At 46.6% G+C, this 15,321-nt stretch overlaps 1 protein-coding gene across 2 annotated transcripts in view; it reads right to left on the bottom strand.

Annotated features, from left to right (window-relative positions):
- FGF18 (fibroblast growth factor 18) overlaps positions 1 to 9,961 on the bottom strand; it is a 105,364-nt gene extending 95,403 nt beyond the window's left edge. The window contains exons 1-2 of one of the 2 annotated variants that reach the window (XM_067566353.1): positions 5,375 to 5,716; positions 5,106 to 5,142 (exon numbers count right to left, since the gene is read on the bottom strand). In XM_067566353.1, coding sequence (XP_067422454.1) covers positions 5,106 to 5,142; positions 5,375 to 5,406 — 69 coding nt within the window. In that variant the 5' untranslated portion in view covers positions 5,407 to 5,716. Of the gene's footprint in view, positions 1 to 5,105; positions 5,143 to 5,374; positions 5,717 to 9,866 lie in introns of those variants that run through there. The other variant, XM_067566354.1, reaches the window with a different exon arrangement.
- Positions 9,962 to 15,321: the final 5,360 nt, after the last annotated feature.

Genomic DNA, 15,321 nt, shown 5'->3' with positions numbered 1-15,321 from the left:
TCCTCCACTAGTAGAACGAACAACTATGTGAGAGTGCAAGGGAATCAGACCGATGTCACTGGCCAAGCAGCAGTAGCTTATTTATGAACTCCCAGGCTGTTTGTGATCTGTTTGTCCATAAAATCATGAGCCCCAGGGACTGTGAAATACAAGAGGATTGAGAGAGGTGGATTCACAACATCACCCCTTTAGATAGGTGGAATGACTCAGCAGACCAAAAAGCCTTTGACAATCAGTAAGATCTTTCCCTCAAGGATAGGGGTGTATAAAAAGAAAGAAAAAGCATTTAATATACTCAAAATGGGAACAGAAAGCTCCCCAGCTTGGTTTTACCAAGTCTGATGTCTTGTATGAGGATCCCCAGTTTCCCAAGCACACCTTGTATTTTCTCTGATCTCACAAGCTTCCACTTTTATCAATTCCCCCTTGCACATCTGTACAAGTGTAGAGGGAAGCTGAGCTGGAGTAAAACCCAGTCAGAGCCCCCCTGTAGATGAAAAGGGAACTGAGATAGGAGGAGGTCTATGACATCTGATCTGAATACAGATGTTTTCCTCTCATTTCAGAGAGTCCCTGTGTGGCTGGAAGCAGAGGCAAGTAGAGGAACATTGCACAAGCCCATGAAAACCCAAGAGTGAAACTGGCCATGTTACTCTCACTGTCCATGCTGAGTGATTGTTTTAAGGTTCAGTAACACAGACACCTCCAGGTATGGACACTATTGCTACACATTAATGGGAAGCGGGTAACCTCAGCGCTGCAATGGCAGGGAGTGCTTTGTTCTGGGGAGTGGAGACACACTGGACCTTAAAATCACATCCTCACTTCTCTCATAAACATACTCCAAGTCCAGGCAGATTTTAGTGGCTGTTTTGAAGTCTGTGGCTGAGTCCCAAGAGCTCCACCCGCCTGCCTCTAGTCTAGCCGCACTCACCAGCCTGCAGAGCCAGCTTTTAAGGTGGAAGTTGTGCCCACATGAGCAGGGGAAGGATAAGGAGAAGGAAAGGGCTGGGAATCTGTTTGCATGGGTTGGGAAAGAAGGGGGAAAGGGGTGGGAATAAATAAGGAGGGCAGCTTATATTTAAATTAGTACACTGAAGCATGGGGTAAGGTTGGCCTAGCTTGTACACGTGCTTCTTCATACATAAAGGACTGTTATCTGTATCATGACTAAAACAACACAATGGGCTAGAACCCCTAATGTGATGCGGCAGCAGATTCTAGGCACAGAGCTAGTATACCTGGCCTCAGTAGGCTCAAGCAATGCAAGAGTGATCCTCTGGTGGCCTACCTACTGTCTGTGTAGTGGCTCCTCCCTCCCCCCCACATATCCTGCTCCTGGTATAGGGCCCATGGCCAAGGGAAAAGGCATGGCCCTACGCAGATCTATGGTAGCAGTTCCCATCTCTGGGGGCCGTAAGCAGCCAGAAAAAGGAAATGCAGTCAGCTCTAAATTATGCCTAGGAACCAGCCCTGCACACAGCCACCGCAGGAATGGGAAATTGCAAAGCTCATCGATACACCATGCTGGCAGACCCATACCTCCGACCTCTGCTGCGTGCAACTCAGCTGCTGACTGTGGCCCCTGAATGTGTGGAAACAACACAACACTTTTCTGTGTCCCACTTTACAATGACCCAAGCAAGAACTGCCTGTGGCTTCACAAGAATGGCCTCAGGAGCTTAGAAGAAACAGAAGCTACAACTCACCTAGCATGCAGCCGCCTTCCTCTTAAATACCAATGGCCAATGTGCCCAAATATAGCTGCTCTGCTCCATGCACTCCACTGACTCCCCATTCACTTCTGAACCCTATTCAAAGCCATGGTCCTAATCTACAGGGGCACAAAAGTGAAGAACTTTGCCAACTCAGACTGTTCCTGGAATAATTAAGAGGCAGGGAGGAAGTAAATTGAGGAGATGCTGAATGAGCAACGTAACTGAGACACATAGATATTAAATCTCATGGAGATAGACTCCTTGTAAATACCAAGGATAAATAACCTAGCTTCAGTATTTAGGAAGGCATCTGCTACTTTTACTATCTAGGGCTGGATTTTGGATTTGAATGGCCCCAAGAAAAGGGGAATGGTCCCAAGAAGCTAGAGGAGGAAACCAAATGAACTCACCACCAAAGGGGGAAGAGGCTGCACAGTGAGCTGTCTTCCTTCCAGTCCTGCTAGAGGAGAGGGAGGGTTGGTCTGCTCAAATTGTATATCTCCATATAGCCCCCAAAATCCTGGGTCCCAAAGGGCTCCGCTGTGTTTAAGGTCCATCTCTATTACCTATAATAGGTTGCTGTCACTGAGGCACTTTTCTAACTCGCTCAATGGTATTTATGTTGAAAGTGACACATGCTGACCTAGGATGTCCCAGTTAAACTCTGGTACCCAGTAAGCATACCATTACTTGATGGTCATCATCCTTCTGGTCTTCGCAAGCTATAAGGAATGAAAGAACTTTGTCTACAGTGTTTTTTTTCAGTGTCCACAATAAATCCCATCTGCTCCTGGAAACTACTGAGTTAGCTTCACTTTTTTAATTCCTCTATTTATCGATCCCAAACTTAGCTAAGACACTGGACACCAATTTCAAACAACACACGGTATGAAGCTAAATTAACTAGCAATGGCACATCAATGTGATAATCCAACAAATTCAACCTAATTTCCCACTGCACTTAATCTGTGGATAGTTACAGTGATTTGTAATGTGCTTCGATTGTCTAGAGATTTACTGAAGAGGGAAGATTTTATTCATGGGATGAGCTAAAAATCTCATCGGGCTTCATGTGTCTAATTTTGATATGTTGTCCTGATGTTTAAGTACTAGTTCAATAGAAGAGTAAAAACCACATTCTAACAGGTGCTAAAATTGCTTTAACCACTGACTGCTAAGACATCAAGTAATATTCAGGAACCATGGATCATAATTCTAATCATTAATATGTAGGTCCACTCATTGATCTTAATTTATATAGGATGGTGAAAGTAAGTCTTGGAACATAATTCATTTTGGCCATTCTTAAATTCTCCTAACACACAGCTTTTTAAGCAAAACATACATTAAGTGTAAAAGATGCATTAATTTACTCTAGTACACCACAAGCTAACTCCTACCCAAACGGATCATTATAAAAGAAATCCTTTAATCCCTCTTTCCCATTAAGGCTCAAAACATGTAATCTCATTAATAAATCCAGAAAGAAAGTGTAACAAAATGGGCAATAAAAAAATCACTGCATTCACATCTTTTCATCTACCATTAACATTGTAAACACTCTCTTTAAGGCCCCTGAGTATGACTAATCTAAGGTTTTGGCTCCCCCACACTACTAGCCATTATAGTGTGCCTCTTGTTATAACAGCCAGTTTGATTCACCACGGTAGAAAAGTGGTAGAAGAAGATACCTCTATAGCTTCCATTCAGAGTAAGTCCTAACGTCAGATCTTCTTGCAAAATGCTGCAAAAAATCAGCACTAAATCTAAAAAGTATGGTTCTAATAGTAGGAGAGCACAGAACTTTCTCTTTTTTTTTTCTCTCTCTCTCTCATTATTTTATTGCTCTGGAATCCTGCAAGCACCAACTGTATAAATGCCAATAACTTCCCAAGTTTTAAGGCTGCTGAAGTAAGAGATCAGATTTTAGCAAGTGCTTTCCAGGCAGTGAGCCAAACGTCTTCTGATTCACTAAAAGCAACAAGGGGGTTGGCGAGGGGGGCGGGGGGAGAATGAAGGGTTGATTAACTTCAGTTGCCACACAATCTCAAAAATGTCTCCTTAGTGCGAAGGGTGCCATCGCTGATTGCCCTGCACAGCCTGTTATTCCTTGGGTTTGAAAAAAAAAAATGCACTGGAGAAACACAGCAAACGCCTTCCAACCACAGAGTAATTTACAGCTGTAGATGCTCTCTCTTGACTGGGAGGCTGCCCTGCTGAAAGAAGGAGTCCTTTTCTTTTTAGAATCGAGCTGCAGTTTTCGGGGGATTGGGGGGAGAGTATGGAGAAAAGTTTTCAAATTTGGCCTGAGGCCCTGGTCGTATTCCACAGACTTTGATCCGTGTGCACAGGATCCATTCCCCCTCCCCCCGCAAAACCTGCCAGACCCTGGAAGAACAGGTGCAGCCCTGGCCACCGTGCCACTAGGGGTGCGGAGGGACTCGGCTCACCGCCGCTTTGCACGGCAGCTCCTCATCCTGCGATTGGGGAGCCCGGCCCAGGGCACCGGCAGGACAGGGCAGCACCTGCTCTGCCAACTCGGAAACTGCTCAAGATCGCGGGTGTGTCCACTCCAGGCGCACGTGCTGTTGCATTTACACCAGCGAAAACTCTGGCCAAGCAAACCACATTTAAAAAAAAAAACATATGTGTGTTGTCACGGAAAATGTGAGGCCGTGCACTCCACCCCGAATTTCAGACTCTGCCCCCCATCCCGAGCCCCCGCCGGTCAGCGTCTCACGAGACGGCTGGGCTGCTGCTGCAGACTCCGCTTCCAGGGTTTTCATTCCTGCAGACACGGCCTCAAAGGCAGGATGATCTTACTTGGATGGCCGTCTACTGAATAATTGGGGGGGGGGGGGGAGATAAGGAGAGCAAGAAGCTTCCTTTCACTGGTGGAAACTCGTGTTTTCCCAAGTCTAAGTTCTTGTCAGCTCCCTAGGGCGAAGGAGAGCTACGAGTCCCTGCTATCCCAACACAAGTGCATCAATCAACATTTTGCAAGTCGTAGAGTCCAGCGCTCCCCTCACATCATTAGCCAGGCTAATGCACTCCAGAGACTCCTTTTAACGTGGGTTACTGGCATCCGCAACAGAGCTGTAGCCATTTGAAAAGGGAGGAGGGGGTAAGAGACATTAAAGATCATTTGTTCATACAGTGGATTAGCAGAAGTAGTCACTGAAAGGAGGTTTATTTAGCAAGAGATGCGGCTGGTTTCCAGAGCAAGTGACACTCCGCTATCTGGCTTGGTGATTATTTTAATAAGACTATAAAACTGGGGGGGGGGGGTGAATCCGCTTTCCAAAACTGCCTGACGCTCCAAGGTCTACACGCCTCCTTTGTTTCTTTTCACAACCCAAAGGGAGAGAAGACAGAAAGGACACATACCTGTACCCGAAAGCACAGCAGCAGGAAATGTAAACATCTGGAGAGGAGAGAAAAAGAAAAAAAAAAAAAAAAAAAGCAACAAAAGATCAAATGATGCCGTGAAATGGTTATTCAGGATTAATCATTACAACACAGATCCATGCTTTGGTTATCAGAGGCTCGGGTCTCAATTACCACCTGATTGCCAGGGAAATGCAATCGGAGCCTTAAAAGATGAAAGTTTACCCGAAAATTTAAAAAAAAAAAAAAAAATAGGTCGTAATCCTTACAAGCAAGTGCAGGCTGAGAGCAGTGAACACATCGCTGAGTGAGGCGGGGGGGAGGTCAGTGGCTTCAAGTTAACGGAGCAAAATCCCCCACCGCAGCCTTGACATGGGAACGATCCAGTTATAAAACCCAGCAGATTTCCAGCGATCTCGCTTCGCGCTGATAAACAAAGATGAGAAGTTGAGATACTGCCTGGTCTGCCTCCTCCGAGTGGCTCCCTTAGGCATCAGCTCTCCTCTTCCCCCGTCTCTCCTCCTCCTCCTCCCTCTCTCTCTCTCTCCGCCTTTGGAGAGATGAAGGTGCTTATTGTCAGTAACTTCCGATCAGCAGCAAATAAACCCCCTCGCCTCCCCCCCCCCTCCTAAGAACCCAGCCCTGCGGGGAGGATAAAGCCTTTTCCTGGACTCAGCTTCCCAGAGAGGCGCAGCAGCAGAGCTAATATTTGCTTAAGGTTATGATGGCTGGCGTTTGCCCTCTCATCTGATGGATCCCTCGCTGTCTGGAAGGTTATTTCAGCGGGAGCATGACAGGATGCGGCTCACGGGTCTGCTCCACCGACGTGCAGGTTCCTCAAGAGGTCAAAGAAGAAAGCGCGGGGGGGCGCTGGATATTTGTGCTCTCCTGTGCACCCTGCGCAGCTCCTCGTCAGTCTGCCGGGGAAAGCGCACACACAATGCTAGCGCAAATCTTCAGCCTTGATCTCTCTTCTCCTGCAGGCTCATGTTTCCTGCTCTCCCTGTCTGCGTCCCTCAGCATCACCACCAAGGCAGAGCATCGACCAGTGGCGTTTCCAATCAGTGGGACAGAAAAAGCAATCTCTCGGCGTGCTGGGGGATAGAGATCAACACAACCGACACACACACACACACACACACACACACCCCGGGTCAGAGAGGCGGTGCGCCCGGGCAGGAGCCGCCGATCAGCAGAAGAGCAGGGCACGTCCCGCTGTATTTTGAAGTGGTCGTTGGAGATCGCTGGGCAAGACGGGTGGGAATCAACCCCCCCCAAAAGTAGCCCCAGGCCAAGCAGAGAAGGGAAGGAGGCGCCGGGCTGGTTGTGAAGTCAGGGCAAGCGCTGAGCGCTCGGGATGCGAAAAGTCCCTTTTAACTAGCAGAGCCCCGCGCACTTGACAAAACCATCGGGAGGCGGCAGGTTAGCGCCGGCTCCCTCCGTCCGGAGCGGTGACATCCGAGCCCGAGGGCAGGTTTCTGCGGCGGAGGGTGCGAGGCATCCTTTGAAAAACGAAACAAACAAGACTTTTTGTTTTTGCGGGGGGGGGGGGGGGCAGGAAAAAGTGAATGTGCCAAAGTCCAAAAATCTCCCCTGGTATGCGCAGCGGGTGCCAAATAATAGCAGACACCCCTTCCCCCCGCCCACAAGCACAGCAGCCTGCAGACTTAGCCGACAGGTCGGGCTGGCTTCCTACACGGCTTGGAAACCAGCTCAGTCCTCACTACGCCTCTGCCTTCCCCGCTTCCAGCAGCGGCACGCAACTCGGGGCTCAGGAGGCAAACAACCCCCCTGGGCTGGCTTCGTACCGCGCGCAAGGAAGCCGAGCGCCGGCGTCTCGACCGGGCTCTGTCGCCCACCCCGCTCTGCGGAGGCTTCCCTCGTCTCTGCCCCTTCTCTGTCCAGGCACTTAGTGCTGACCACTAGCAAAGATCCAGCCGCCGGCCGGCCGGCGCGTTCCCCCGCGTCCTGCTCCTCCAGGCTCGGCAGAGCAGCAGACACGTGTCAGCCTGAAACAATCCAGCCTTTCGCTTTGTTGCCATCGCTAGCCAGGCCAGCCAAGGGAGACAAAAACCTCCCGCCGGGGCCAGGGCCGCTGCTGCTTGTGGAGGGTTACAGGAGAGAGCGAGGTGGTTTTACTGGGGCTAAGAAAGCAACACGCCCGAAAACAGGCAGAGAGACTGGTGAAGCCCTTGGCATGGGAAGAGATGGAGAATGAAGTGTGTCTGGGACACCCCCCCCCCCACACACACACACCCCGTGTGGGAAACCATCAGCACCCAGACTCGTGTCCTTTGGGGGTGGATCTAGAGGTGGCTGAAGAGCAGCTTGGAGGCACACCTTTTCCATTGCTTCACGCCAGATTTTGTTCAATGCTCAGGTGGGCACAAAAACCCATCTCTGGTTGTTCCCCAGGCCCTGCAAAGGGGCGTGTGCACACAGGCCGGGGTAGATCATAGGGTTGGAAGGGACCTCAGGAGGTCATCTAGTCCAGCCCCCTGCTCCTAGCAGGACTAACCTCAGCTATATCATCCCAGCCAGGGCTTTGTCAAGCTGCATCTTAAAAACCTCTAAGGATGGAGATTCCACCACCTCCCTAGGTAACCCATTCCAGTGCTTTACCACCCGCCTAGTGAAAAACCTTTTCCTAATGTCCAACCTAGACCTCCCGCCCTGCAACTTGAGACCTTTCCTCCTTGTTCTGCCATCCACCACGACCGAGAACAGCCTAGCCCCATCCTCCCTGGAACCCCCTTTCAGGTAGTTAAAGGCCGCTATCAAATCCCCCCTCATTCTTCTCTTTTGCAGACTAAACAAGCCCAGTTCCCTCAGCCTCTCCTCATAAGTCCTGTGCTCCAGCCCCCTAATCATAGACCAGAAGTGACTTCGATTCAACAAGTGCAAGTCGGCGTGTGGTCCTAGGGAGGGGGGGGGAGGCAGAGTGCGAGCAGTGTCCATGTGTGCACCTGGGAATGCGGGTTAGCATCACTGAGTATTGGGGGAGGAGGCAAGTGGACCGGTGACTGTCTGTGTGTCTTCGCTGCAGGGGCTGGAAGTGGCAGACACTTACCTGCGAGTGTGGAGCAGCAGGAATTCCCACTCGCCCGCCAGCTTCGCCAGACAGGCGGTCCACGCTTCAATGAACCTGTCAAAACACCTGCCGGAGGAGAACCCAAACGGACACCTCCACACACACCATCCCGGGCTGGTTGGGGGGGAGGAGGGCGCGTCATTCCTTTGAGAGCAGCAGTTGTGGCACTGGGAGTTTTAACACTAGTGAACCCTTCTTGAAACAGCTCGGGTCATCCTGAGCCTGCTGGTGAATGCCAGGGCACCGTGGGGCACTGTCAGCCCCACCCGCGTGGAGAAATGCAGGTACAGAGATGCTTTCGGCCCTGAATTGCTGAAACCCCTCAGATCCGGGGAGGGGGAGGCAGCATTTCGCAGGCCATTATTGCCACATCTTCCACTTTGGGCTATTTACAGCAGAATCAGGTTGTTTGGGTTTACACAGTGCAAGTCAAGGAATTTCCCCAGATCCCAGCTGTTTTCCACCTCTGCTAATTTAGTTTCAAAACGCTTCGCTTGCCATCTAGTGGAAGAACCTTGCAGCTGCAGGCCTCAGCTCCTCTGCTCCAGCACATTAAAAAAACCAAACCGACTCGCACCCAGCCCCTCATGGTGCTAGACTATCAGTCAAAGAGCAATTTATACTCCTACTACCCGGACCCATGCAGCTGTTGTCTTACCTGTGTCCCTTGCTGTATTAAAAAGCACTGAAAGCCTCTCTAAGCCACCAGAGCCCTGGTATTAGGTCATGCATTAAGGGGCTAATGAGGAAAATTCAAAGGACTACTCATGCCAACAACAAGGTGAATATGCTTTCCAGCCATCTCACCTAAATACTCAGGCTGCTCAGCAGAGACCCAAGTGAGACTGCTTCAACTCACATTAAAATAAATTTTTTAATAATTAAAAAATTCATGCATGTAAATATGTTGAGAGAATACAATAAATATTTCCCCTTCTTTAAAAACCCATTTATAGTAGACAAAATGCCTGGAGCTATTAACCTACATACATATTCTAATTCTCAAAAGAAAGCATAACATCAGTTAATATCCTGTTAAGTGAGAACCTAGCCATAGCTCATAACTAAGGTTTTTAAATTGTCCACTCAAATAACTATGTCAGGCCCTCTCACATCCACATTTAAATGAAACAGGGCTCTCACTCTCTCTATTTTTAGCAACAAATCCTTATTCTTTGCAATTGAAACTCCATAAATCCCAGTCCTGCAGACACCTGTGTGCAAAACTTCATTCACATGAATAATCCGACTGACTTCAATGGGTCTACTCATGTGAACAAAGTTATGCACTTTTAAGTGTTTGCAGGATCAGGGCCATAATGATCATGGACTGCTGTGAAACTCACACAGCATCCCTGCAGCTGTTTCTTGTTTATGGGGAGCACCTGGTGAAAGATCATTAGAGCTGGTTTGCTGAGGTTTGAAAGTCCATGGTTTAAATCCTTAAATTGTCCAAGAGGAGAGTCTGCACTAAAATTCCTGGATGAATTAGTGTGATGGGAGACTTGTTTTAAAATCTCAGTTTAGAAGTAAAAATATTAAACTTCATCCTTGTCTTATTTCATGTCTACTTCATTTAGGATAGGACAGAGTGTTTGGGTAAAGGGCTGTTGGAACAAGAAAACTGACTTCTCCCTCTATCTCTAATTGGACATTGCTCAGTCACATACCTGAAAGATGAGCAACTCCAAATGGAACAATATAAGATTTGCCATACACATCAGGCCATCAATCCAGTAAGTCTGGAAGCTTGCTCCTGGCAGCGGGCAGTACCTGATGCTTTAAGAAGCACATCCTGCATAATGAATGTAATAAGTAACCAATTACACAAAGCCCTCAGGTGGTTGAGGGGCAGGTGAAAGTAATTCCTGCTTAACACCTGCAGTCACTCACTTTAGGCCCTGAAGCATCAGATTTGATTATCCGTGTCTCGGCTTTCATGACCAGCAATGGTCAAAAAAAGTATCCAGGCCTTCTAAAATCCAGCCACAATATTTGACTTGGGGCCTGATTCAGCTCCCCTTGGCATCAATGGTAACATTGTCCTCAGTGTCAGTGGGAATAGAGGACTCTCAGTGACCTCCAACAGCAGTGACTTCCACAGGATGTCTGCAAACTGCATGAAAAATAATTCAGTTCATGTATCTATTTTTCAACCTTCCTATTTATCAATGTCATTAAGTGTCCCCCTTTATTCTCATATTATAGGACAAGGTAAAAAGGAAGGACGGATGCATTGTCATCATGCTCTACAGAACCTGAAACATTTCCATCAACTCCTTCTAACTCTTCTCCAGTCACAGCTAAATAATTCCAGTTTTCCCTACAGCTGTAGCATTGTAAAACCAACTGAAAATAAATTCTACAGGGCTATTTCCTGAGGTGCAGCAAATATACACTTTTTAAACAAGAACATGGACATCCGATATGGAAACTGTCTACAGAATCGATCTGTTCTTTGCAAAGAAAAGCCTGTACACTTTGACAAGTGGTTGGAAACAGATCTTGACACAGCTAGCTCCCCATGAACCACTAACAAGTGCTCCATCAGCCACAGTTCTACAGACCACAGTATGGGAACCGTTGGTCTATCAGAAAACCTGGCACATTCTCAGCTAATGCAGGATCATTCTGTACATTAAATTACTATTATCATTACCTTTTACTTGTATTATGATAGAACCAAGAGGCCCCAGCTCAGATCAAGACTCCATTATGCTCGGCATAATATCTGCCCCAAAGAGTCTACAATCTAAAAACCCAAGACAGATAAAGGATGGGTGGTGATATGGGGGCACAGAGAAGTGGAGTGATTTGCCCAGAATCACATAGCAGGTCAGTGGCTGAGCCAGGGTTGGAATTGTTTGGTCTATTCCAGTTTTAAATGACACCTGATGCTATGTGATTTTGCTCTACATTTTGGGGGGTGGGGGGAACACCCCCTCCAAATTTTTTCCCTTTTCTTTTTTGAAGCAATATGGTAACAAACAAAATATAGCCCAAGCTGCCACCCATTCATCTATCCCTCCATTGATAACGTCAATCTACGGCTTTCTACAACTTTTTACAATCTTAAACTTTGTTCTGGCAATGTGTGAAATCTTGCACTAACTGAAAGGGTCCAATTTCCCCTCTTCAAACATGATTGGCATTGCTGCCTAGTGATTATAGCAGGGAATTTAGGACTCCTGGGTTCATTTTTTACCTCAGTGGGGCATGCTTGAGTGGGAAACCTTTACAGCCACCAGATGCCCTTTCACGTCAGAACTTAGGAATGTGAATGAGAAGAAGTGCAGAAAAGGCTTGCGTTATATCCAGCATACTGCACCTGGTGTACAGCAGGGCAAGCAGTCCTTTGCTCCTTTAGTTCCAAGATTTAAAAAAAACCCGAGTAGTCTCATGTTTGAAAAAGACTCACAGCTTACTGTGCATCTCGACCCTGCTGCACACACTGGTGACTTACACATATTTTACTTCCATGATATTCCAATCCCAAGGGGGAAAAAAACCAATATTACTGAAAATTAGGTAGTTCTGTTTATGAAGGATTGAGGTTTTAAATCCTCAGTTAAAAACATTGGAAACTTTTAGTAGGGATGTGGTGCATATCCTAGCTTTATCCAGTCTGACACAAATAGACACTTGATACTATGATAATAGGGACTCTAGAAATATTTATGCAAGATAGGTAGATTAGCTAGCTATAGGTAAGAGACATTTTGCAACTATTTGTATTTGATGGAATAGCACTCTCAAAACAACTCTGAGCAAATAGTCAGAAATAATCACAGCCTTCCTCTGTGATGTGACATTTAGTCCAATCCTGTAATGGGTAGTATAGTATTTGTCACATGACATGGCGGTAGGTGCAGTGATTGGATAGTCAGAATTCAAATACAGCCAATCACAAAGCATTGGGCTTGGTGTCTTGATTCTGAAGCTCTGTAGGCACAAAAAGCAGAGCCTTGTTTGGACAATCTTTTTACAACATACAGGAATCTTTCTACAAAAATTTGCAAGACCATAGTGTGGTAGCTGGGCGTTAGAATATATAGATGCCACAGTGATACCAAGTCAAGATATACCAAGAGACCTAGAAAGGCCTAACAAAGAAATCTGTAGTTCTCAAGTTAAAACACATCCTCTGGGATCTAGAGCACAACAAACATCTGAACAATAGTGATGCTTACTTCACAAAGGCCTGGACCACAGATTCACAAGAGGCAACAAAGATTACACAGTTTTGTTCATTTCCCATGGGACCTTCAATATGTAACACACAGGAAATCATTTTACAAAGTTATTCTATGTCACAATGGTCCAAACATTAGAAAAGGTTTTGGTGGTTGTGATGTTTATCAGCCTGATCTGTTTTGCACACACCATTCAGTTCTGTGTTACCGATGCTTTGTTCAGCCAGTAATCTGTCAGACATGACAGGTAAGTGCTAGAAGGCCACCGGCCCAGCCTCAGCAGTTTCAAAATTGCATTGCATACCAAAAACAGGGGAGCTACTTATCAATTGATCCAAGCGGGACTTGAAATTTTTCATTGGGAATACAGGAGCTCTGAATAGGAGGAACCAAACCAACCCGTGTCATATGTCACTAATGCCTTCATAGTGGAATTTTTCCAAGATTGGAGTCTATTGAAGAACTAACCAGTGAGATCAGCAGAGACCAACTGTGCACCTGCTGGGATTCTGCCAGTTACCCATGTTTTGAAAATGTCCTTACGCACAGCAAATGAATGTAAACACCAAACCAAGTCATAAATACACTTATCAGAAATACTGAACTCTCTTATTGAGCATTTGAGCCACAAGTTAATCAGAACAAGCATATACAGTTGCTCATGCACTAGAGCTGTGCTTTAAGATAGACAGTTCCAATCAGGTGCCAGTCTTTGAGATGCAACGGCTGCTACTCAACACTGCACTGAGCTAATCCTGTTCAACCATGCCTATAGCCAAAACAATTAAATAAAACATGAAAATAAAGAAAAATTAATCAAACTACCTCTAACAAAAATCATCCAGAGAAATTAAATTCCATGGAGCTAGGGGGACAAAATGGTAGAGCACACTCAGTCCCTTTAACTGTAAGGCAAAGAACGGTTATTCCATCAGACAACTGTACACTCTTCACTCCAGTGACCCTATGGAATGGGACTCCCACAGCCTGCTCTTATCACACAGATGTTTAGTAGAGCTTTCCCAGACAGTGGCCCTGTTTGGTATACAAGATGATTATCTACAAAGGGCATTGCCGCAGACTCCTTCCTGAAAATGCAGAGAAGTTGAGGGGTCTATTGTACATTGTCAATCTTAACGTTAAAACAACGAGATTCCTATAGCACCTTAAAGACTAACAAGTTCCTGCAGGCATAAGCTTTTGTGGGTTGCAGCCAACATTGTTTTTGCTATATACAGACTAACACGGCTACCCCTCTGAATCTTAACGTTGGTATCTCTAATATTTACTGAGGACTGGATAATTGTAACTTAAAACTATTTTAATAGTAAGCCCTATGGTCCAAGTGCTGGATAAGCAAATGTCTGTGTGTGCTAGAGAGGTCCAAGGCGACTTAGGGATAGGCTCCTCTGCTCCAGTCCCAAGATCAAATGTGGTACTGCACTGTGGGCACTAGTTCAGCCCCACAACTACTTCGCCACCTTTAAGAGGAATTGTTCATAAATTCACTGGCCCCATCTCACCCACCCATTGCACTGTCCAGTAGCGCGGTACAGGAAGATCCTATGGCATTTGGTTCACTGGCACATATGGGCCCCCTTCTACTTTCCCCTGTGCACAGCTAAAACATGGATAATCGAAATCCACTAGCTATTGAGCCTTCCACATCCACAGGAGTACGGGGCAGGGTTTGCCTCCATTCATTTGGAGTAATATCACTGTTGATCAGACCCAGTGGAAGCAGTTTGGGTGCTCAGCCCCTCCTACAACCAGACTATTTATCTAGATACCTAACTTTAAAAACCCAAGCATGACCATTTTAGCCTGAAAGCCAGATTTACAAAGTTATTTAGGTACCTAAGAGTCAGACAGGCACCAGGAGTAGTTTTAAACGTGCCTAAGGTGGTCAGCTAACTCCTACTGACAGCAAAGGGACTTAGGCACTTCTGTAAATCTCAATAAGCAGCTACCTGCATCTTCAGGCACCTAAATACCTTTGTAAATGTGGCCCATAATGACTAAGCTGAGTTCTCAGGGCGAGTGAGTGACAGGGCCAGGGAGAGAAGCTGGGAATCCCAACTTCCCAGTTCCTTGCTTTTCTCTCTAGGCTATACTCTCTCCTTCCTGTACATTTCACTTTTGCTTGAAGTCTCTACATATACTGACTTGGTCAGATTATTTGGTTTTGGCTCCACTCTTTCCTTTGCAGTGACTTCTAGCAGTCATGGTCACCTAGGACATATCCTTAGGATTGTCACCTTTCTAATTGCTGGTAACCAGACCCCTGAGGCTCTGCCCCCTGCTTCACCTCTTCCCGCCAAGGCCCCACCCCCATCGCCTCCAGGCTGCTGGGATGGGAGCTGCTGCAACCTGACAAGGAGCCTGCCTGCAGGTAGGAGGTGGCCCTGCTAAGCAGGAGCTGGCATAGGTTAATGACCCGGCACCTCCCCTCACCCCATAGTAACCGCACTTTTGGTGTCCAGTCAGTATATCTGCCAGATCCCCTTTTCAACTAGACTTCCCAGTCAAAAACTGGGTACCTGGCAACCCTAAATGGCATCCAGACACAGAAGCCAAAACCCAGACTGTCCAGGTAAAGCCCGGATGGGTGGCAACTCTCCATATCCTGCTCTGCTGGGCTCACAGATTCACTACATTTTTTTTCACCTAAGTGACATTCCAGTTTGGCTCACCTCGTCTTATTCCATTCTGGTTTCTGCTAGACCATTATTCACGTGTGTGGTATGTAATTCAATACCATAATCTGTATTTAATAGCAACTAAAGCTGTATTTAAAAACCAGTCTTAGAAATAATGTCAATATCAATTTTCTTAGATTTCAAATGATTCAGCTTTGAACATTTTTTATGCACCTATAATGAACAATTTTCATTTTTGTGTAGAATGTGTGGTGTTATAATAGGATACAGCC

The sequence above is a fragment of the Emydura macquarii genome, unplaced genomic scaffold (genome assembly GCF_026122565.2).
Source record: "Emydura macquarii macquarii isolate MOO-44397 ecotype Brisbane River unplaced genomic scaffold, CSIRO-AGI_Emac_v2 contig_2768, whole genome shotgun sequence".
NCBI classification, from domain to species: domain Eukaryota; kingdom Metazoa; phylum Chordata; order Testudines; family Chelidae; genus Emydura; species Emydura macquarii.
Note: the sequence above shows the minus strand (reverse complement) of the source record. Positions and strands in the feature narration are given on the sequence as shown.